At 39.7% G+C, this 22237-nt stretch overlaps 5 protein-coding genes across 5 annotated transcripts; 2 read left to right on the top strand and 3 right to left on the bottom strand.

Moving 5' to 3' along the window:
- Positions 1–1182: 1182 nt before the first annotated feature.
- BDR25DRAFT_352840 (uncharacterized protein) lies at positions 1183–2147 on the bottom strand (the record flags this gene model as incomplete). The annotated part of the gene is made up of 5 exons (XM_033695068.1): positions 1183–1311; positions 1382–1763; positions 1891–1982; positions 2012–2066; positions 2122–2147. 5 exons carry the CDS (start codon positions 2145–2147, stop codon positions 1183–1185), a joined length of 684 nt encoding a protein of 227 aa, XP_033550265.1.
- A 97-nt stretch (positions 2148–2244) lies between these two features.
- On the top strand, positions 2245–2984 carry BDR25DRAFT_352839 (uncharacterized protein; the record flags this gene model as incomplete). The annotated part of the gene is made up of 5 exons (XM_033695067.1): positions 2245–2314; positions 2347–2408; positions 2445–2541; positions 2577–2634; positions 2672–2984. 5 exons carry the CDS (start codon positions 2245–2247, stop codon positions 2982–2984), a joined length of 600 nt encoding a protein of 199 aa, XP_033550264.1.
- Positions 2985–3057: 73 nt separating this feature from the next.
- On the bottom strand, positions 3058–4232 carry BDR25DRAFT_218985 (uncharacterized protein; the record flags this gene model as incomplete). The annotated part of the gene is made up of 4 exons (XM_033684949.1): positions 3058–3343; positions 3418–3818; positions 3893–4141; positions 4194–4232. The coding sequence occupies 4 exons, from the start codon at positions 4230–4232 to the stop codon at positions 3058–3060; spliced, it is 975 nt and encodes a 324-aa protein (XP_033550263.1).
- A 777-nt stretch (positions 4233–5009) lies between these two features.
- On the bottom strand, positions 5010–5704 carry BDR25DRAFT_312489 (uncharacterized protein; the record flags this gene model as incomplete). Its single annotated transcript, XM_033691299.1, has 4 exons — positions 5010–5156; positions 5206–5365; positions 5439–5467; positions 5513–5704. 4 exons carry the CDS (start codon positions 5702–5704, stop codon positions 5010–5012), a joined length of 528 nt encoding a protein of 175 aa, XP_033550262.1.
- Positions 5705–12584: 6880 nt separating this feature from the next.
- Positions 12585–14802, top strand: BDR25DRAFT_282958 (uncharacterized protein; the record flags this gene model as incomplete). Its single annotated transcript, XM_033688005.1, has 2 exons — positions 12585–14200; positions 14384–14802. The coding sequence occupies 2 exons, from the start codon at positions 12585–12587 to the stop codon at positions 14718–14720; spliced, it is 1953 nt and encodes a 650-aa protein (XP_033550261.1). The 3' UTR covers positions 14721–14802.
- Between the last annotated feature and the right edge of the window lie 7435 nt (positions 14803–22237).

The following is a 22237-nucleotide window of genomic DNA, read 5'->3' as shown; positions in this document are numbered from 1 at the left end:
AGTGTTCCTATTCTCGAGATTTAAATAAGGGTTCCTTGGAGGCATTGGGTGTTTTAGTTGCTCTGAAGAGCAAGCTCCGGAACGCGTAGGCGGCTTAATTCCTCTCCATTTTATACTTTACGGGAATAGTTTTTAGAGTACTGTTTAGGCTCGGTCACAGATAATGATGTTTTCCTCTCTTTCGTGCATGCTTGGTGGTGCTACAAGCAAACTGCACTTCAAAACAATGCAAGGTCTAAATATTCTGTTGCGTCGCCAAAAGGTCAACCTTCCAGCTAGCACAGCAGAAGGATATATATAGGCGGATAATTGTATGCGACATATTCTAACTAGCATTCTTTGGGATTTCAAAATAGGGTTTCACAGAGCTTCTAGTTTGGATATCAGACCTCCAAACTCAACTCTACTCTTCTTAGAGAAATCGTGCCGTCAATCGCCAAGGCGAACTTCCGCTCGATGGAGCCCTCTCGAACAACACTCTTCTACAGCTTCATATTCAAGTCTTCAGCATGGAAAAAAATACATAACAGAATCAAATTTCCCCATACTGCAAGGCTATACAGAACGTAAAAGCCCAAGACCACAATGTCAAGTATCACGAAAGTGAAATGGGTACGAACCGGACGAGGCACTGGGAAAGTTTCTGGTTGATTGTCTGCCAAATCTGAAACCATTTGTGGTTTAGATGAAGGTTATCAATTTGTTATGGCAGAGTAATCTGACGTAATTTGTTGGCGATGCGGATAAGACGAGATACATTCTTAGGAAGAATCCAACGGGCGCGATTGTTTCGCTAGTAACTCACCTAGTAGATCACGACGCTAGGGTTATTAAGGCATCAATATTCCATAAAAATATTCCATGTACTTAAGGGCTATTGTCTGTGTATGGATGGCTCTGTTATTGGGACTTCCTTTTAAATAAGCTGTGTCAACCTTTCAACAGTCACGTAGATCGACAGTCATTCCTTGGAGCTTCATGGGTCCCTCAATTTCCAGACCACTTTACTAAGAACAGCCTTACTAACCAATTATCAGGTCGTGGAATTTGTCAAAGGCCGCATAATAGCAGACCCCAACTCAAAGGGCCTCTCCCCCTCAGGCCGCCGTTTCGCCCAGCTCCACTCCATCGACCCCGACTCCGCCGGCCTCTAAAGCTTCCGTAAGAAAGGAAAACTGGCTTTTACACCCGCCACAGTAGAATCTTCTCCCGATTAAATCCCAACAATCTTAAGTTAAAGACGGTAAAATCAGGAACCTTCTCGACCGGGCTCATCCTGATTGTGACGAAATTATCAACGTATCCAGGATACTATTCTGAGTGATAGAACGAGTACTGTACACGACGGCTACAAGTTTAGCAATGTGGTTTAGCATCCCACAGAATACCTGCTTATGGATGCCGTGTATGTTGTCAGTCCGTTCTGGGATCGTACGTTGAAGGCTGGGATTTTCGGGAACCCAGCGAGAGATGATATGGGTGGGGAAGTATAGAACTCTGAGAATTTGGAGGCGAGTGGGATGCTGACGGTGGATGAGTTGTTGGACAGATACGTGGAGATTGCTAGGTAGGGAGTTCTCGCAAACATACTTCCTGAATACCAAGAGGGGCCTTGAAGCCACGTGTAAGATGGTAAGAGATTTGAAGGATAAGAGACGCAAGAGCAGCTTGCAAACAAAGGGGAAGGGGCTGAAGGGGCTAGAGGCCTGTCCGCTAGTTGGCTTTGTAGTCGGATACTCTTACTCGAAGTATCGAAGCATCTGCTACATGCACTGTGGATTCTCTACTATTTGGTTCTAAATTGGAGTAGCTTAGAAATTAGATATTGATTTACGCCCCTATCTAGAAAACTAGACCTTTTTTATGCTGTGTCGGAACCCTAACTGCTACAAAATCTGTAGAACTTGAAGTTCTCTAAGTTGAATGCTACGGGAAAAGTTTGCCGACACTACAGGCCGCAAGAAACGTAGCGAGACGAGGCGCTGGGAATGCGGGGGGGGGGAGAATTGACAGTGGAGGAATGGGTGAGGAACTGTAAGCTCGAGGGCTGCCCAATCAATCTTGGGCTTGATGTCCTACAATAGTGTATAAATCATATAGCTTTTCGAGCCCTTAGTCCACAATATATGACTTCTCTCATAACCCATATTTCCTACCGGGCTATAAGAATTGATGTGTTTGTTGTTTGAGTTGTTGCGGCGTTGACGTTCACGAGACTGTCTTTAAGATATAATCGGCATCAATATGCCTTTGATTTATGGTGAAGGAGCCAAAGCGTTCAAAGGGCTGCAAGAGAAGACTATACAGGAGACAGGTGATCTACCGGTCCTCGCATGGCGGAATGAGGACGAAGACTAGTGAAAACCTTGTTAGTAACCACGCCCCGAGACTTTCTAGAGATGGGAGATGTCAGCTAGAATAGCTTTGGCACGGAATCTCCCGAGTTTATCATGACGAATAAAGGCCTGCGGATTCACGCTAGCCTTCTTCAGCACCAGGGGGTTTTGCCTCTTCAATGTCATCGGCTGCTGGGAAAGTCGGGTGACTATAAGAAACTCGGATTCAGATTGACGAAGCGGGGGATGGTGATTCTATATGTCGAAAGAGGAAGTTCTTGCCAAGTATTATGGCAAGGTCAAAAGGAACATGCTTGACGTGGTGGTCGATATAGCTACCGGTATGCCCGAAAAGTAATCACGTCTAGGGCATTGATTTGGGGCCTCCTTGCACAGAGCAAGCATGGAGCTAGTCTGAACATTAAATCACATTTAGCCTGGGGTATTTATGCTATTCCAAGATTTGAGATTTGGCTTCGGCTAGTGCCTCACAGCTCAACAACCTCTTGCACACAAAGAGAACCAAGCCCCCTAGGACGGAGCATGTATCACGCCGTCCAATGTATCACGCGCACAAACAAGGGTGTCAAAAGGAGCGTGCGAAGAAAACTCCCCTACAATATTACTATCAGGTTGCCCTGCTTCTGAGCCCTAATACAGATTCCACCCCCTTCCAAGCACCGCCGCCACCCCTTCGATCACGAACTCAGTCCAAACCCCCCTAAGCAACTTGAACATTCCCTGGGAGCTCCTTGAGCCCTAAAACATTGTTAACAGCATGTTCAAACCATTCACGGGTCCAGGAAGGGTACATACAAGTGTTCGATCCAGCATCCTCCTTAGCCTGCTGCGCCTTAGTACAAGCAATAGCATCTTTTCCGGACTGGATCTTCAGTGCGCCGGTGCAGTCTTCGCTATGGCATTTGGTGCCGAGACCATCCATAGCGCGTTGGAGCGCATCGTCTTTCCAGCCGAAGAGGTAGTCCCCGTGGGCACCGTAGCCGGTGCTACACACTCATCAGTAACAAAATAGATCAGAATGGAAGAATATACTACTTGGCGAAAGTGGAACTTAACTTACGGATCACCGAAGCTGTATACTAGCGGCTGTTTTCCACCTTTGTAGTAGTCTGGGTTTGCGAACCCGGAAGTATCAAACATAATCTCATACATGACCTGCGGAATCCTCACTGGATGCGTACTCGGACACTTATCTCCCGCAAGCGCACTACCAGGTGCATATGCGACATGGCTTTTATGGTCCGGGCTATCTACGTTCTTGCCGTCCCAGCATGAGGGGAAGATGATGGTGGCGCGGATTCCGCCGGGGCAGGGCTTGGAGGGGAAGGCGGCGGTGTCGCCGGTGCTGCAGGGCGAGCCACTACCGCCCATCATGCGGTCGCTTTTTGAGAGGCAGCGGTGGCAGATGCCGGTTGTGCCTGTGCCGCGGAGCGTGGGGTTGCCGGCGAGCATGCGGAAGCCCTTTTAAAAGTTAGCCTTCACTCATCTCAAATACGGCACATTTGCATTCAACAAAGAGATTGTGTACTGCTTACAGGTTTGAAAACAGTAGTCTTCTTGCTGCTGCCACTAAATGGCCGCATGTAGTAGACAGTGAGTCCTCCATCTTGTTCCAGCAAAGTCTTGTTCAGTCGGCCATTCGCCATCTGCGGAACGCGTTTAAAAGTACCATTTTCGGGGGAGCGGAAGTAGATCGAGGCTGTCCAGTAGTTGCTAAGATCCTCGGTGTAAATGCACGATGTGCAGGTTGATTGCTTGGGTGGGTCATGGTCGGCAGGGTCCATCTAGTAGTACTGTCAACCTTTGCTCAGAGAATGGGTGAAATATTATACGGACAGTGATGTTGAACGAGTTCCCTCCAACAACTTGATGCATGTGTGGGGAAGGAGCCATGCCAGGATTAACGAGGGGATCGGTACGTTCGACAACGAGCTGGGAGCAGCCAAATCGAACGAAATCCGAAGACCCAGAAGATGACTGGGCAGAAGCATCTTGCGCGAGGAGCGCAACGAGCGCGAGAGACTGCCAAAACATGATTCAATCGATAATGAATGGACAACGAAGTTTACCTGACCCAAGCGATTTCAAGACAACACCAAGCTGGTGATAAGTAGCCCGCTTACAGGAAATGCGAGGTTCAAGCTATTAAGAACTGCCTATCTGGACTGCGTCTCATTCTTCAGCATTACTGTCCTCGAAATTAGTCTCCAGATGAGTGCAATAACGGTATTCCTGCGGTTGGTCATCTTTTGTCTTGACTGAGCCAATGAGCATGTGAGAAGCCTTGGAACACTTTACCACACATTATTCTTGCCACTATCCGCCAACTACCGAGCGAATGAGGCCCAACCAGCAGGTAAACTCTTTCTCGATCGTCGTAATATCAAGCCAAGCTAAAATCGGCAGCGACAATGTGCTCGGCATCTAGGCGATCTGAGAAGCATAGGCATTTTGGTGTTGGGGTTCAATGAAGGCGTCGACTTTCGCTTCAGTAAGCTGTAGGAGCTATGTTGGGGGAAGGAATCGTAGGACGTTGGCCGCATCGTTGTAAGTTTTGGGTAGCATCTCATGCAGCATTGAGGCTGGTACCATAGATAGAGCATTGTCGTCGCTAAAGCCTGGCACCTCAACGCTCAGCTATATCCACATATTCTAGCCCTTGGCGCGGATACCGTCTTCATTGTCGTCCCTGTCGGTCATGTGAACATCGCCAGCTGCAACCGTGGGGTGCCTTTCCTGGTGTCCCAGTGCTGGCTGCGACGACAACTTCTCGACCTTAGCTTTGAAGCCAACTAGCACCTCGACACCGTCTTTAAGGGCGATTCTCACATTGCCTTTTTGCTCCTACCGGAATGCCATACTCGGCTCGCATAGACTGGTAGTCCCTTGACCGCTTGGTGTGGTAAAGGCGGATAGCGTCGTCTGCGACAGCGTCGAACGCGGGTACGAGAGCTCTGCCAGGGAGAATTTGACCAAGAGATTCTGTTCTGGAGCCATTGCGATCTAATCTGGGTGGTTATCGTGTGGAGGAGGTTATCGACGGGTTGTCTGCAGTCCGCACGCTTAACTGCCGCTCCTTACTTTGTGTTCCTGAACACTAAGCCAGTTCCCTGTGCATTCATTTATTCAACATATTTTATTTTCTTCATTCGTACCATGTGGTTGTAACCGAGTGTCTCGGCTTCGAAACCGGCATATCTCTGTCTACCTCTAACAGGACCTTTCATAGTGTTATTAGGGAGAAGGCTAGAAATGTAGAAGAACCATGTATGCCCAATAATTGCCCAACCGGCAACAGAGAGCATTTGCTCGATATCGATATCACCTAATCTAGCTTTCGGTTTCATGGTCTTCAGATGCCGAAATTTTCAGCGCATGCTGCATAGAACATTACAAGCTAAAATCCGACTTTAGTGACCTTTCATCTAGCGGCTCTTAACTATAGCGTGCAGGCATAAGCGATGCCTAATATATAGGCGTCCGTCATAGGGCTGAGAGGTTCTCCAGGATTAGTTGCTTTGAATTTGGTGTATACCTTAAGGGCCTCTTTTCTCATCGTTTTTATTAAAGGCTAGAACAGAGTCTACTCTTTTAGAGATAAGCGGGCCCGAATATACCATGGGTTAAGTTAATGGGATTGATGATTGGGGGTGACTGTATATGTAAGAGATTAGCTATGCGAAAAACATGAAGAGGACTTTAGTAGAACATGTACGAACTGTTAATTTATAAGCGTTTGATTCAGTTCTGTCCTAGCGCTACCACCGGGACTTCTTTTAAAGAGCGTTTCCAAGCATTTTCGTCATTGCACTGTTGTGCCATTGAATGGATTGGATCCACATTAGCCCACAGAATCTCCAGCTCAACCGCAGGTTCATTGTCTGATGCATCAATGATATTGTTATGAAATACCTCAGCAACGATGCCTTCAAGGCAGAAATACAAGCGCAAGTTAGCTAAATTCGAACAGATAAATGCGCCAGTGGTCATTTTTGACGAAACAGTATATAACCGCAGCCCAAATCCTTCGATAATACACTCCGGATTTCCGATGCAGATTAGGTTGGTTCTGTGCGCCTAGGTAGTCGGATGCAAATTGGAGGTATCCCACATTCAAGGATGATCCAGACTTTCCCAGGATATTGCGATGCATTACACTATTTTAGTGGGGAAATAAGAGTAAGCTTGGCTCGCTGACTTCAAGAGGTAATTAAAAACGCATTAGCGGTATCATCCATGTTGCTAGTGCTGGAGTTGCTGTTAATGAATTATTGCAATGGGGGATCAAGGGCAAGGTCCCTTCCCTTTGCACCGCTTGTCATTTATCCTACGGCTTATGGAATTACTAAGTTCCACTGATTAGGAACAGAGAGGAAAGAAGCGTAAGTGATGTCCTCTTACCGAACAGTATCTCCACTACACCCCCGCCGGCTCGAAGTCCTACCAGGCAAATGTCTGAGATGCTCTTTGCGCCACAGCCCATATTTCTCACGCAATCTATACCTCACGGCCCTACAGAGCTCCCAATCCATTTAGAGTACCTTCCTTTACAGCACAATATACGCTTAGAGTGATTTCAAACAGTCTAATATAATCTGTGGAGTTAGCGCAGTCTGACGTCTCTGATTTGCCGTAGGACCCCTATCAAGCAGGCGCCTAGAGTTGGCTATACATATACACTATTGTATGGACTAAAGGATCTTTTTTTCTATTGTCACAAATGTCTGGACCTGCGCCTCCATTTAAGGGGGAAGGTACCGGGCAAGTACAATGAGCATCTATATTTCTCTACCATAATCCTTGATACCTTGCCCCCACAACATCTGGTCTTCTGTTGCCAGGAATTCCACAGAATATATCCAGCTCCTTAGGATGCACTTTATGGTTTTCTTGAGGTTCAGCGCTGTCAACAGTAGGTAATACGCTACAATTAACCGTTTTTCTGCCTGTAAATTCTCAGTTTGTTAGTCTGTACGTACATTAAGAGTGAATTAATTAGCAACTATAGAGCGTAACTATAACAGCTGTAAGGACGGGGCGCTGTACCACTGCGCCAATACAACTAAAAAGATGCGAATAATCAACCAACAGTTAATTCTGCGTACAGAATAGTATATCTACCTGTCGCGCGGAAGGACCCTAGTACAGGCCGCTTCCGGCCTTACAGTGCATTATCCTTTGTAAGGACTAGCGGCCTTACAACAGCTTACAATCCTCCTATAGTCGTACTTCTCACAACAAGTTACAACATACCTGCTAGGGTTTTCCTTCTAATATAGTCTGCTAGCGTTGTTAATTTACTATCTACTATATAATAACATAGCTAGTTCTTTTAAAGCTAGAGAATTTTAATTATATTAATAATAAAGCTATTCCTACTAATTATAAATATCTAACTGCCTCTACTCAAGGCTCTCTTACAGTTGTAGCTAGTAAAAGATATAGTAAGGAAATTAATAGCAATTTTAAAAAGTCTAAGATATAAGTAGCAACTAATATTAAGCTACTAAGTAAGAGGTAATTTACATAGTAGAGTACTTTCTTTAGCTATTTTAAAGTTTTTAATATAGTTATTTTAGTACTAACGTATACTAAAGGCGAGTTGCTTACACACCTAAGTTACTTACTTTTACTAAAACCCTACTAAACTACTCTTTTTACACTAATGCATTCCTAATAACACTACTTAGACATGCTAAAAAAATTTAGATATAGCTTATACTTTAGGCTTTTAAATAAAACATAATACTTTTAAAGTAATATGCTGCAGCTATGTATAAAGTTTTTTAAAATATAATAAATAACTAACACACTAAATAACCTTTATAAGCTAATTTTATAGCTAACTTATAAAGGCTAGATAATAATAAAAAGTAGGTAATTATTAAGTATATACTAAGCTATATATGTAAGGATTTTTCTTTTAGCTAGTAGCTATAGCTAATATAGCTAATTCTTTGCACACTAAGTATAATCTAGGCTATGTTAGTATAAACTAGCTTAGTATATTTATAAAGTGTTATCTAAAGCTTAAAATAAAGTTTAAGTATAACTATAACTATATAAAAGCTTTTTATAAGAATTTTAAAGTAATTTAAAGCTAGTTTAGCCTTATAAAGAATATTAAAGCTAAGTATAGCATATAAAATAATAATATATACAACTTTAATAAAATAAGTGTTGCGTTACTAAAAGTTTAACTTTCTAACTAGCATAGTAGAAGAATATATATAGGCAGATAATTATATGCAATAATAGGCTTTATAATAGGCTAGATATTTACTAACTATACTTACACTTAAAACTTTACTTTAAGCTTTAGATAACACTTTATAAACATACTAAGCAAGTTTATGCTAATATAGCCTAGATTATGTTTAGCGTGTAAAGAATTAGCTATATTAGCTATAGTTACTAGCTAAAAGGAAAATCTTTACGTATATAGCTTAAGTATATGCTTAATAATTACCTGCTCTTTATTATTATTTAGCCTTTACAAGTTAGCTATAGAATTAGGTTATAAAAGTTATTTAGTGCGTTAGTTATTTATTATTTTTTAAAAGACTTTATACATAGCTATAGTATGTTGCTTTAAAAGTATTATATTTTAACATACACTATAGGCAAGTTGCTTATACACCTAAGTTACTTACTTTTGCTAAGACTCTACTAAACTACTTTTTCTACACTAATGCATTTCTAACAACACTAGTTAGATATGCTAAAAAAATGTTAAATACAGCTTACACTTTAAGCTTTTAAATAAAGTGTGGCGCTTTAAAAGTAATATAATGTAGCTATATATAAAGTTTTTTAAAAAATAATAAATAACTAATACACTAAATAACTTTTATAAGCTAATTTTATAGCTAACTTATAAAGGCTAAATAATAATAAAAAGCAGGTAATTATTAAGCATATACTTAAGCTATATACGCAAAGATTTTTCTTTTAGCTAGTAACTATAGCTAATATAGCTAATTCTTTACACGCTAAGCATAATCTAGACTATGTTAGTATAAACTAGCCTAGTATGTTTATAACGTGTTATTTAAAGCTTAAAGTAAAGTTTAAATGTAAGTATAACTATAAAATTCTAAAGTAATTTAAAGCTAGTTTAGCCTTATAGAGAATATAAAAGCTAAGTATAGCATCTAAAATAATAGCATATACAACTTTAATAAAATAGGCTTTATAATATGCTAGATATTTATTAAATATACTTACACTTATTACTTTATTTTAAGCTTTAAATAACACTTTATAAACACACTAGGCTAGTTTATACTAATGTAGCCTAAATTATGCTTAGCGTGTAAAGAATTAGCTATATTAGCTATAGTTACTAGCTAAGAGGAAAATTCTTACACATATAGCTTAAGTATATACTTAATAATTACTTACTTTTTATTATTATCTAGCTTTTAACGTACTTTACAGGCAAGTTGCTTACACACTTAAGTTACTTACTTTTACTAAGACCTTACTAAACTACTTTTTTTACACTAATATATTTTCTACAACACTACTTAGATATGCTAAAAGAATGTTAGATATATAGCTTACACTTTAAGCTTTTAAATAAAACATAAAACTCTTAAAAAAATATACTATAGCTATGTATAATGTTTTATAAAAAATAATAAATAACTATAGCACTAGATAACATTTATAAGCTAATTCTACAGCTAAATTATAAAAGCTAGGTAATAAAAAAAAGTAAGTAATTATTAAGACTATACTTAAGCTATATACATAAGAAATTTCCTCTTAGATAGCATTTATAGCTAATATAGCTAATTCTTTGCGCACTAAGCATAATCTAGGCTATGTTTATATAAACTAGCCTAGTATGTTTATAAAGTGTTATTTAAAGCTTAAAGTAACATTTAAGTGTAAGTATAACTATAAAAAAGCTTTTTATAAAAGTTCTAAAGTAATTTAAAGTAGGTTTAGCTTTATAAAAAATATTAAAGCTAAGTATAGTATCTAAAATAATAATATGTATAACTTTAGTAAAATAAGCTTTATAAATAGCTAAATATTTTTTAACTATACTTATACTTAAAACTTTACTTTAAGCTTTAAATAACACTTTATAAACATACTAGGCTAGTTTATATAAACATAGCCTAAATTATGCTTAGTGTGTAAAGAATTAGCTATATTAGCTATAAATGCTATTTAAAGAGAAATTTTTTACGCATATAGCTTAAGTATAGTTTTAATAATTACCTACTTTTTTTTATTACCTAGCTTTTATAATTTAGCTATAGAATTAGCTTATAAACATTATCTAGCACTATAATTATTTATTATTTTTTATAGAACTTTGCACATAGCTATAGCATGTTTTTTTAAAAGTTTTATGTCTTATTTAAAAGCTTAAAGTATAAGCTGTATCTAACATTCTTTTAGCATGTCTAAGTAGTGTTATAGAGAATGCATTAGTATAAAAAGAGTAGTTTAGTAGAGTCTTAGTAAAAGTAAGTAACTTAGGTGTGTAAGCAACTTGCCTGTAAAGTATGTTATAAGTTAGCTATAGAATTAGCTTATAAAAGTTATTTAGTATATTAGTTATTTATTATTTTTTAAAAGACTTTATACATAGCTATAGCATGTCTAAGTAGTGTTGTTAGGAATACATTAGTGTAGAAAGAGTAGTTTAGTAGAGTCTTAGTAAAAGTAAGCAACTTAAGTGTGTAAGCAACTTGCCTGTAGTGTATGTTATTTAAAAGCTTAAAGTATAAGCTGTCGCGTACAGCTATCCGTCTACATATATCCTTCTGCTGTGCTAGCTGAGAGGTTGACCTTTTGGCAAACGCAACAGTTATAAGCCTAGTTTGCGGCGTAGTGTAAATAGTTAGCGCTTAAAAATTTGCGCACCCCTGTTCTACTAATAGGATTGCATTATCCTAGAACACTGCGTGTTTAATTCCTACGCTTAGCAAAGAGCATTTAGGCAGTGCGCCTATTACAGAGGCTACCTTGTATTTAGATCTGTCTCTAAGTTCTGTTGCTTAGGCAAGAGGAAGGGTGTGTTAAGGTTGTTTTAACATGTTTCACCTCTCTTATTCTACGGTTTAAGCTGGGGGGTGTGTCGCGTACAGCTATCCGTCTACATATATCCTTCTGCTGTGCTAGCTGGGAGGTTGACCTTTTGGCAAACGCAACATAAGCTATATCTAGTGTTCTTTTAGCGCGTTAAAGTGGTTTTATTAGGAATGTATTAGTATAAAAAGGGTGGTTTAGTAGAGTCTTAGCAAAAGTAAGCAACTTAGGTGTGTAAGCAACTTGCCTATAGTGTACGTTATAGTGTTACTTACGCTAAGAGATTTTGTCTAGCTTAGTAATTTAACTAGCTTAGTAATTTAACTAGCTTAGTAATTTCTCTAGCTTAGGAATAGTTTACGTTAAGTCTTTAAAGCATTAAAAGTTAAAAGCGCAGGTTGCTAAAATTGTGCATTACGCGAGGCCGCACTAAACACAGTAGTTGGTGGAAGAAAATTTACAAAGTGGTGCCAAGAAATCCGCATACGCTAAATAAAATCACGAGCTTCACACCTAAAACCAACTTTATGCAACACAACTACCAGAACGGAAAGCTATTTGTTTGTTTCGGAAATTTCGAATCAGCAGTTGAAAGAGACAACTGGAGTCCTTATTTCCGCAATGCCTTCAAACTCATAACACAAACTTCCCTTCTCGCCTCCGTTATTTTCTTTCTGCCAAGCTTCCAACTACCGGTCAGCAATCATGCCCGCAACACGCCCCTCCCGCCGCAACACCGCCGCGGCAAAAAAATATACCGTCGATCCCTTTGAAGGCCTTGAAGACTGCCTCTATGCTTCCGATGACTCGGGCTCGAGTACCACGGACGCTGCTTCTAGCGCCAGTGAAGCGGAGATCGAGGACATCGGCGCTGAGGATGAGGATGAGGATGAGGCGGACTTAATGGAGTTAGTTGTACTTGACGCTTCCTCTCCCTCCGATGTTGGAGATGGTGACGACGGGATGAGAGGAGGTGGGGGTGGGGATAGAGATGCCGATTTAGGGCTAGCAAGAGGCGAGGAGATTGTAGAAGTGGATTTCTCAGACGGCGAGGTCGATCCCGGAAGCCCTGGGGACGGAACAGGGAGGCGTAAGAAAGCTAAATCGAAACTCCCGCTTGGGAGAGGGAAAGAGAGGACGACAGTCCAAGGGCCCTCGGGAATTGGTGCCGGTTTCATGCCCTCGAAAGCGTTGGCTAAGAAACATGGGACCAAAGTCCATGCCATGGGCATCGACCGCATGCATGTCCGCGGTGTCGAGGAATGGGGGAAGGAGGGTGGCCGCGAGGTCCGAGCGAAGTTCTTGTTTGGGCCCAGTATGAAAGATTTGAAACCTGTGCTTTTGACGAGGGATAAATGGGAGGCGCAGGATACGATGCCGTCGAAGAGGGAGTGGGGTTTGGGACCGAGTTTTTACATTGCGAGGGAGGCCATGGGGAGGGAGGTTAAGATGATGCGGGAGTGGTATTGGGGAACTGGGAAGAGCGGGTTTGAGAATGGGCAAGTGTGCAGGGAGTTGGGCCAAGAAGAGGGGGAGAAGTATTTGGTAAATGACGGTGATAAGGAGGTTAATGTGCTGCTGGGAGCGTATACGCACCCGTTGCTATATTCAATAAAGAAGGGGAGTTTTATGGGTGTGGCGGAGCCATTTGTGGATAAGAGGGGGAGAAGAGGCTGGACTTTTAATCTCGGGGCGAGGGTCCATGAGGCGCAGTGGGTACCGGATGAGGAGGGCATGGTGCAGTATCTGGCTGTGGCTGTGCAGCAGAAGAAAGCCGCCGGGAAATACACGAAACCATTGCAGAACCCCAAGGCGCCGGCTTTTACGAAGACGAAGGGCTTTCCGACGTCGATTCAAATCTGGACTTTCGAGTCAACCGAAGAAAGAGATCTGGATCCGGACATGCAGCCCAGGCTTGTCGCAGTTATATGTACGGACTGGGGCATGCCGAGACAATTCAGATGGTGTCCGGTTGCGGCTGCAGACACTGTTGAGCCAAAAGAGGGGGACGATGAGATTCACCTCGGACTTCTAGCAGGTGTGTGGTCCGACGGAAAAATGAGGATTCTCGATATACGGATACCACAGCCAGACTCAGCGTTCCCCCAGACCCGCTACATCCACTTCTCAAAAGCAGCCTTCGAAATCCAACCCCCAGACACCATATCGACCTGTATCCACTGGCTGTCGGGAACTTCCATCGCGCTCGGCACCACCGCAGGCACCCTCGCAATCTGGACGCTCACTCGACCCGACACATTTCCGCCCTCGCCAAAAGACTCCACTTCAGAGTCCAATTCTCCAAACAAAGCGCCGCAATACACGCCTCGCCCCTGGTTCCACAAACAAGCCGCAGACACCTACATCCTAACCATCAGCTCGGGGTATCCATCCCGCCCACACTTCATCTCCCTAACCTCCGCAGATGGCTTCTCCCGGCTCTTCGACCTGCGTTCTCCTGTTTACGACACCATATCTACAACCCGGGCGCGCATCTTCGGTCTCACACAGGCCTGGCACGAACACACTCAATCATTCCTCACGCCTGACGAAAACTATCTCATTCGCTCGAATTCCATCCGACGGTACTACATGAATATCCACTCGATGCGCATGGAGGCGCAGATCTTATGTTGTGCGACGAGTCCAGTGCAGCCGGCGGTGCTAATGGGTGCGGCGGATGGGATGTGTGCGGCAACGAATCCGATACCTAGGTTTTTGAACTATAAGGAGGTGCCGTGGCAGCAGGTTTGGTTTTGGCATGAGTGGAGGAGGAGGGTTGAGGAGCTCCCGTTGCAGCCTCTGGATGATAGGAAGGGGGGTGTCGGGCGCGAACGGGATAATGATGGTTTGGCTCAAAGTTCTCCTAAAAGAGGCGGAGATGTGGGCGAGAAACGAGATCAGCCTACTCGGACTTCCCCAGGAGGAGGAATTCGAGAAGAGGAACAATATCAAACTACGCAAACTTCCCTGAGAGAAGTAGAAACCCAGGAACGAGACAAAACCATCCAAACACCTCCTAATACTACCATCTCTAAATCCACCACCACACCCCCACCCACAAACAAAGTCCCCCAAGCCGTCCTCAACAAGCCACTCTCCCGCATCACAGAAGGCTACAAAGTCGCCCAAGTCGGGCTCCAAAACACTAAGCCCGTTCGACAGCACACAGATTCCGGAAAATTCCTTACCATCTTTGAGGAAAAGACGGCGGTGACGTGTTTAGCCTGGAATCCGAATTTGAAGTTCGGGACGTGGGCAGTGGCGGGGATGGCGGATGGGTTGTGCAGAGTTGAGGATTTGGGGATCTGAGGAGCTTGTATGGAGATGCTTATCACGACCCGCAGCTGAAGACAATGTGCATTACCATATTATACGCCCTGCATGGAGAAAGGCGAAAAATCATTTCTGTATTTAGCTGAAGAATGGAGGATATGTTAAGACATATCAGAGAAGATTAACGGACCGCAGGCACCTTGCAGCCTTCTGCTTCTCGTATGGTAGTGGCGATTTGACGCTATGGCCAAATTGCTTAGGCTAGTGAGCGTAACTGTCACGTGAAAGCATAATCACTTCATGCTTCTCTACCACGTCATGGCGGCTCTATCCACAAGACCGACACCTTAGATTCTGCTACCGCGATTTTGACCGCGAAGTGATGACTACAGCGGCTTTCAAGACAAGAAATCTATTCTCAAGTTTATAAGGTTGGATCCAAGAGACAGACTAAGCGTGGAGATATTAGGAGGAATGGCTTACAGAGAGCTGGGGAGTGAGTATTATGTTTGCGGAGCCAATAATGATGAAGTTTGTTAACAAAGAGATAGGCCTTATTATTATCAACCTGCAATAATTTGTTAGATGTCCGTACGCAGCAGCAGCGTTACAGTCTGGATACTAGTTATTGCGCACAAGAAGGATCACGTAGCTATGTCACATAATGCTCGTGCGCGAACCTCCGTGCGCGAACATCTAGATATTCCCCTTTTCCTCTGTACGGAGGAAAAGACAGAGCAATAGAACCAGAAACATGTTGCCCCCACCCTACCTACTTCGTACGCTGTGCACACCGTACACTACTCTTACTCTTGCTACTTAAGTGCTCATATTATAAGCAGCTAGCTAAAAGAGCCTATTTAACATTAGAGATACTAATTACTAAACATTTATTCTAACTTAAATTTATAAAAAATATAGCTAATAAACTATAAAGCTATTAACATACTTCACAGGCAAGTTGCTTACACACCTAAGTTGCTTACTTTTGCTAAGACCCTACTAAACTACTCTTTCTACACTAATGCATTCCCCACAACACTACTTAGACGCGCTAAAAGAATGTTAGATATAGCTTACACTCTAAGCTTTTAAACAAGATATAAAACTCTTAAAAAAATGTGCTATAGCTATATATAAAGTTTTATAAAAGATAATAAATAACTATAGCGCTAGATAACTTTTATAAGCTAATTCTATAGCTAAATTATAAAGGCTAGGTAATAAAAAAAAGCAGGTAATTATTAAGACTATACTTAAGCTATATGCGCAAGAAATTTTCTCTTAAATAGCATTTATAGCTAATATAGCTAATTTTTTGTGCGCTAAGCGTAATCTAGGCTATGTTTACATAAACTAGCTTAGTATGTTTATAAAGCGTTATTTAAAGCTTAAAGTAATGTTTAAGTATAAGTATAACTATAAAAGAGGTTTTTATAAGAGTTCTAAAGTAATTTAAAGCAGGTTTAGCCTTATAAAGAATATTAAAGCTAAGTATAGTATCTAAAATAATAACACATATAACTTTAGTAAGATAAAGTTTATAATTAGCTAAATATCTTTTAACTATACTTATGCTTAAAACTTTACTTTAAGCTTTAAATAACACTTTATAAACATACTAGGCTAGTTTATATAAACATAGCCTAGATTACACTTAGCGCGCAAAGAATTAGCTATATTAGCTATAAATGCTATTTAAGGGGAAATTTCTTATGTATATAGCTTAAGTATAGTCTTAATAATTACCTGCTTCTTTTTATTACTTAGCCTTTATAATTTAGCTGTAGAATTAGCTTGTAAAGGTTGTCTAGTGCTATAGTTATTTATTATCTTTTATAAAACTTTACACATAGCTATAGCATATTTTTTTAAAAGTTTTATGTCTTATTTAAAAGCTTAAAGTGTAAGCTATATCTAACATTTTTTTAGCGCGTCTAAGTAGTGTTATAGGGAATGCATTAGTGTAGAAAGGGTAGTTTAGTAGGGTCTTAGCAAAAGTAAGCAACTTAGGTGTGTGAGCAACTCGCCTGTGAAGTACGTTATAGCCTAAGCTATTATAGTCTAAGCTATATTAGTGTAAACTAGACTATATCCTTTATAAAATATACTATTAAGCTTAAAATATATTTTTTATAGTTAAGTATAACTATAAAAAGCTTAATATAAGAATTCTATAGTTATGTAAAAGTAGTTTACACTTATATATATAACACTCTTACTAAGTAAACAATCTATAATTTTAATATCTATAATTTTAATAAAATAAAGTTTTAGATAAGTATTTGTAGAGGATAAAATAGCTTAGCAATAGCTGTTTAGAAGATCGGATAAAGTGACTCTACTCTCTAAGAGAGTTGAAGGCTCTCCTTATATACACCGAGCTTTAGAACATACTATCTCTAGATCCCGAGCCGCGGACCAGGCTCTAAGCCCTAGCCAAGGCTCTTAGTATACGCGACAGTATTATATCTACTTATAAAGCTATTATAATATTTAAAATGTATTATAAACTAAAATTTAGTCTTAAAAAAGAACCTTTGTATATAAACTAGATACTAGTTAAACCTTTTTTAAAAATAAAAAAAATATAATCTCTAAGAATTAAACTTACGCTGCTTAGATAATATTCTAGCAACTTTGTTACAGTCTAGTTATATACTACTAGACTGCAACAATTTGCTTAAATTGTTTTATTTAAAGTTACCTAACAAACCTATATTTAAAGGTTTCTTGTATCTGCTCTAACTCTGTTCTAGCCTCTGCTGTACCTCTATTCCTCTAAGTATTTAGTTGCACCTCTCCTCTTAGCTAGCTTTGTAGTTTTCTAATATCCTCTTGTTAGAATTAAAGTGTAAGGCAATGTAAGAGTATAAGAGGCTAGTGTTTAGCTGTTAGCTAAGGATTAGCTAGTAGCCTTAAAAAAGTAAGCAAACTATTATAAAGTGTAGTAAAATACAGCAACTTGTAGTAGATTGCAGCAACTTGCAGCAAATTATAGCAATCTATAGCAAATTGTAGTAAAATGCGACACACGTTAGCTATATTAAAAGAGGCATTAAACTAGGCCTACAGTTAGCACTGTTATTAGGTATTTGCTAGCCGCGTTAAGCTATTACACTAACTTATTCTATCTAAGAGTATTAAACAGGAAGCATAAGGCATAGAGAAGAAATATAAGATAGAGGGTGCATAGCAGAGCTATAAGAGAGAGAAAGAGAGAGAGCAAATCTTAACAAAGGTATAGAAGTATTAAAATAATAGGTGTGTAATACTATAGACAGACTAAACTGCTCTTATCTAACGTAGTTTATTTAAACATTAAATAGTTAGAATCTAAGTAGAAGACTTAGACAAATTACTTCTCTCTAGGACAATAATTAGCTACTGTTTATATACACGCTATTTCTTTTTCTATGCTTTATTGTATCTAGATAATCATTCTTTGTCTATTCTAGTCTAATATAGCTGCAAGTGGCTAAGATTAAGCTTAATTATAATAAGAAGCTAAGGTATAAAAGCTAAGAAGCCTATACTTTATGTTAAGCTCCTCGAGTACTGTAAGAACAAGGCTCTATGCTACTGTACTAATATAACTAAAAAAGCGTAAATAATTAACAAATAGATTATACTATATATAAAATAGTATATATATATATCTATTACGCATAAGAACTCTAGTATAGGCTGCTTCTAGTATTACAGAGCTTTATTACTTTTTGTAAGAACTAGTAGCTTCACAAGTACTTTAGAATTAAATAGCTATAATATATTACTTTATATAAGTAACAATAATAGTAAATGCTAAACTTATTATTATTAAAACATGCTGTAACGTACCTAACAGGTTGGCCGGCCACACGGGTTGGCCGGCCACTTTTGCTAAGCCCCCACTAAAACCACCCTATTCTCTCGCAAAACAGCCCACTTTAGCCCTGTATAAAGTAATATAACATAAGATATTATTTAAAGTCTACTTTTACTACTTACTTATATATATATAAGTTATGCCTAGTCTAATTACACTACTTATATTACCTTTAACTTAGCTTACCTTTTTTAGCGCGCACCTGCGTCTTTAGCTTTTTTCTATTACTACGCGCTTTAAACTTCTTTAGAGCAGTTAAATAAGCCTTATTTTTAACTATTAAAGTCTTTTTTACTTAAATCTACTTTTTTTTAATATAATTTATGTTGTGTAGTAGCTTTATTTACTACTTAAAGCTTTATAATCTTATAGCCTACTTTATTATATTAATGCTTTAAATAACTATTGTCTACTTTTTATTACTTTACTATATTACTTTTAGCTATTTTTATCTCTTTAAAGCTAGAATAACTGCTTTAGTTAATATTTAGCCTATTATAAAGCTTAACTTGTTAAAGTTATATGTGTTTTTATCCTAGATACTGTACTTAGCTTTTATATTAGCTACTAGGCAAAACTAGCTTTAGATAACCTTTAGATTCTTATAAAGCACTTTTTTATAATTATACTTATAATTAAACTTTATTATAAACTTAGAGTAGTGCTTAACTTATATACTAGGCTAGTTTAAGCTAACCTAGCCTAGATTGCGCTTTATAGGCAAGGAATTAGCTATATTAGCTACAGCTATAAGCTTAAAGAAAAATCTACGCATAAAAAGCTTAAGTATATACTTAATAACTACTTTTTTTTTAAGCTTAGTTAGATTCTTTAATTTAGGCTAGCATTCTACTTATAAAGGTTATCTAGCGTGTTAATTACTTAGTGTTGTGTAAAAGACATTATAAATAGCTATAGTGTGTTATAAGAAAAGTTTTAAGTCTTATTTAAAAGCCTAAAAAGTAAGCTATATTTAACATTCTTTAGAAGATTTAATCTAGTGTTGTTGTTAAAGCATTATGTAGATAGGTAGAGTTTAGTAGGGGCTTAGCAAAAGTAGCCGGCCAACCTGTGTGGCCGGCCAACCCGTTAGGTACGTTATAAAAAATACATATAAAATGACTATAGAATATTAATGAAATAATTTACTAACGCTTGTAATATTCTTACTTTTAAGTAAGTGTTAGTATTTTAAGTAACTTTATAGAGAAGTAGGATTAGCTCTATGCAGCATTAGAAAAGTGTGAAGCTATGCGAAGCACCAGAGGCATGAGGAACTAGATTGAATTCATTGCTTGAGGAGTCCTTTGTAGGAGTCTATATATATGCGAAATAAGTGGGTGAGTCTTGGCAACAGACCATGGTGAGATGCATACGACTATGGTGACGACGCATACGACCATCCGACCATCGTGTGACTACTGCAAACAAAAGGCATAGTAGAAAGTACTTGGTTTGCTAGTTAGGAAGCTTGTTTTGTTAATGCTACGCTATGTACAGGCTCTGCAACAAGCGCATAGCTACTAGACAAAGTCTTAGGATTATGTAATTAAAATAAGCTATTAATTATGTTTATAGAACTATTTAAAGTAAATATATAATTAATTAAATAGAGGGGGCAGATGCTTAGTAGAGCTTGCTAAATTTTGCATAGAACAGACCTCTCTCCTAGTACTGTAGTATACATTTTGATAATTGTGTGGTTAAGATAAACATGTAGGAGTGATTAAAAATCGTATGACAGGACAGTCAAAAGAGGTAGACGCTGTAACGGAGAACGTGGGCTGCTTTATATGCTTGCATCTGATCTCAGCACTCTATCCACTTACCTCAGACATCCTCTTTCGCACGACAGGAACCCCCAGCTCCTAAATCTTATAATTTGTTTCTGTCAAAGCTCAATTCTTCGCAGTGGCTGAGTGAAGGGCATAAATCTAGTTGAGATACCGCACAACATGAGTATTACTCAGCGTGCTTCTACTGATTGCTGCGCTTAGCACGCTAAATTTGATAACAAGGTTAGGGGATTCTCATTTTAGCAGTGCCTCCTGGTATCTCCCCTCGATATTCTGATCTCCCTAAAAGAAAATCTAGGCACGGCTGTTCTTTGGTCGACCCTGGCGCTGTACAGGCTTTGCATTCCAGCTCCCCATCTGACCAGTAGATGAATTGGGCTAGAGGCATAGATGGCCAGAGACGCAAATCTGCCTAATGTGGACTCGAGAATCCCGTCATGGCGCCATGTCGAACGCAGACCCCAGGATAAGACCCCTGAGCCCAGTGCTCGTATCTGAACCCACTGGCGCTCAATACGGTTTCATATGCACTGATAAAGTCAGCAACGCACCTGGCAGTGCGGCATCCGTTGATTGGGTATGTCGCGTGTCAAAGAGTGTTTGTTGCCTTCCTTATATCGTATAGGTTGTACGTCACCATGCTGGGGGTTTAATATAGCGCATTCCCACTACAGAAGTGCTCGACGTTCAGCTTAAGACTGAGGCTCAGTCAACATCAGCAATCCAATACCTTCCCTAGTTTTTGACCTCCTTTTCCATGCATCCTGGATTATTACCCCACCTTGGACTCAACCTGGTTCAATAATAGGATGAAAACCATGAAATAGAATGTGGGAGACCAAATTATGACTGCCCAAGGCCATAATTCTTCCCTTGGTAGATGATGGATGGGGTATTCCTCGTAGTTGGCCCTGATGGGTAGGTCTACTAGAAGAAGACAGTGATTATGACAGCCTACTTGTATATCACTTCCCCTAGTTACGCCTCCGGCTTACCCGCACGCGCTAAGGTAGCACCCGTCAGCCGGATATGCTGTGGGAGGGTTCTCAACCAAGGAAGCTTACCAGTTGGCCAGAGGAAGCTTATTATTGGTGTGGGGCCATATGTTCTCAATCGGCTTTAGAATCCGAATTGACAAGAACGGGCGCATTTGTTGGGAAGAGCCCGCGTAGACACGTTCCCATAAGATTTGCAGCGATTCCAGAAGGATATGGTACAAGGGGGTCCCTGAGCGGGCTGCTCCGCGTGCACAACCTAATACCTGTGCGTAGAATGTTCTAAATAATTGACAACCCTTTGTAAGTAGGTTGCTAACAAACTTTACATCCTTCATTTACCTTACTCTACTACTAAAATGTACTACTGTACACCACAGGCAAGTTGCTTACACACCTAAGTTGCTTACTTTTACTAAGACTACACTAAACTACTTTTCTTACACTAATATATTTCTAGCAACAATACTTAGATGTGTTAAAAGAACATTAGATATAGCTTACACTTTAGGCTTTTAAATAAAATATAACACTTTTTAAGTAATATGCTATAGCTATATGTAAAGTTTTTTAAAAATTAATAAATAAATAAATAATATACTAAATAACTTAAATAAGTTAATTCTATAGCTAACTTATATAAGCTAGATAATAATAAAAAGTAAGTAATTATTAAGCACATACTTAAGCTAAATATGTAAAGATTTTCCTTTTAGCTAGTGTTACAACCATTAGTTAGGCCAGGGGAACATGCGGGTCTCCAACCCCACGGAGGAAGGACGGACTGATGCTGGTGAGGTCACGGTCAACAGAAGTCAACATCACGTGACGACTAAATTAGGTATAAAGGATATGCAAGGACAGGGAAGTAATCGCAGAGCTTAGCAAACAATC

This window comes from Lindgomyces ingoldianus, assembly GCF_010093535.1.
Source record: "Lindgomyces ingoldianus strain ATCC 200398 unplaced genomic scaffold BDR25scaffold_9, whole genome shotgun sequence".
NCBI lineage: Eukaryota > Fungi > Ascomycota > Dothideomycetes > Pleosporales > Lindgomycetaceae > Lindgomyces > Lindgomyces ingoldianus.
This window is presented reverse-complemented; position numbering and strand designations above follow the sequence as displayed.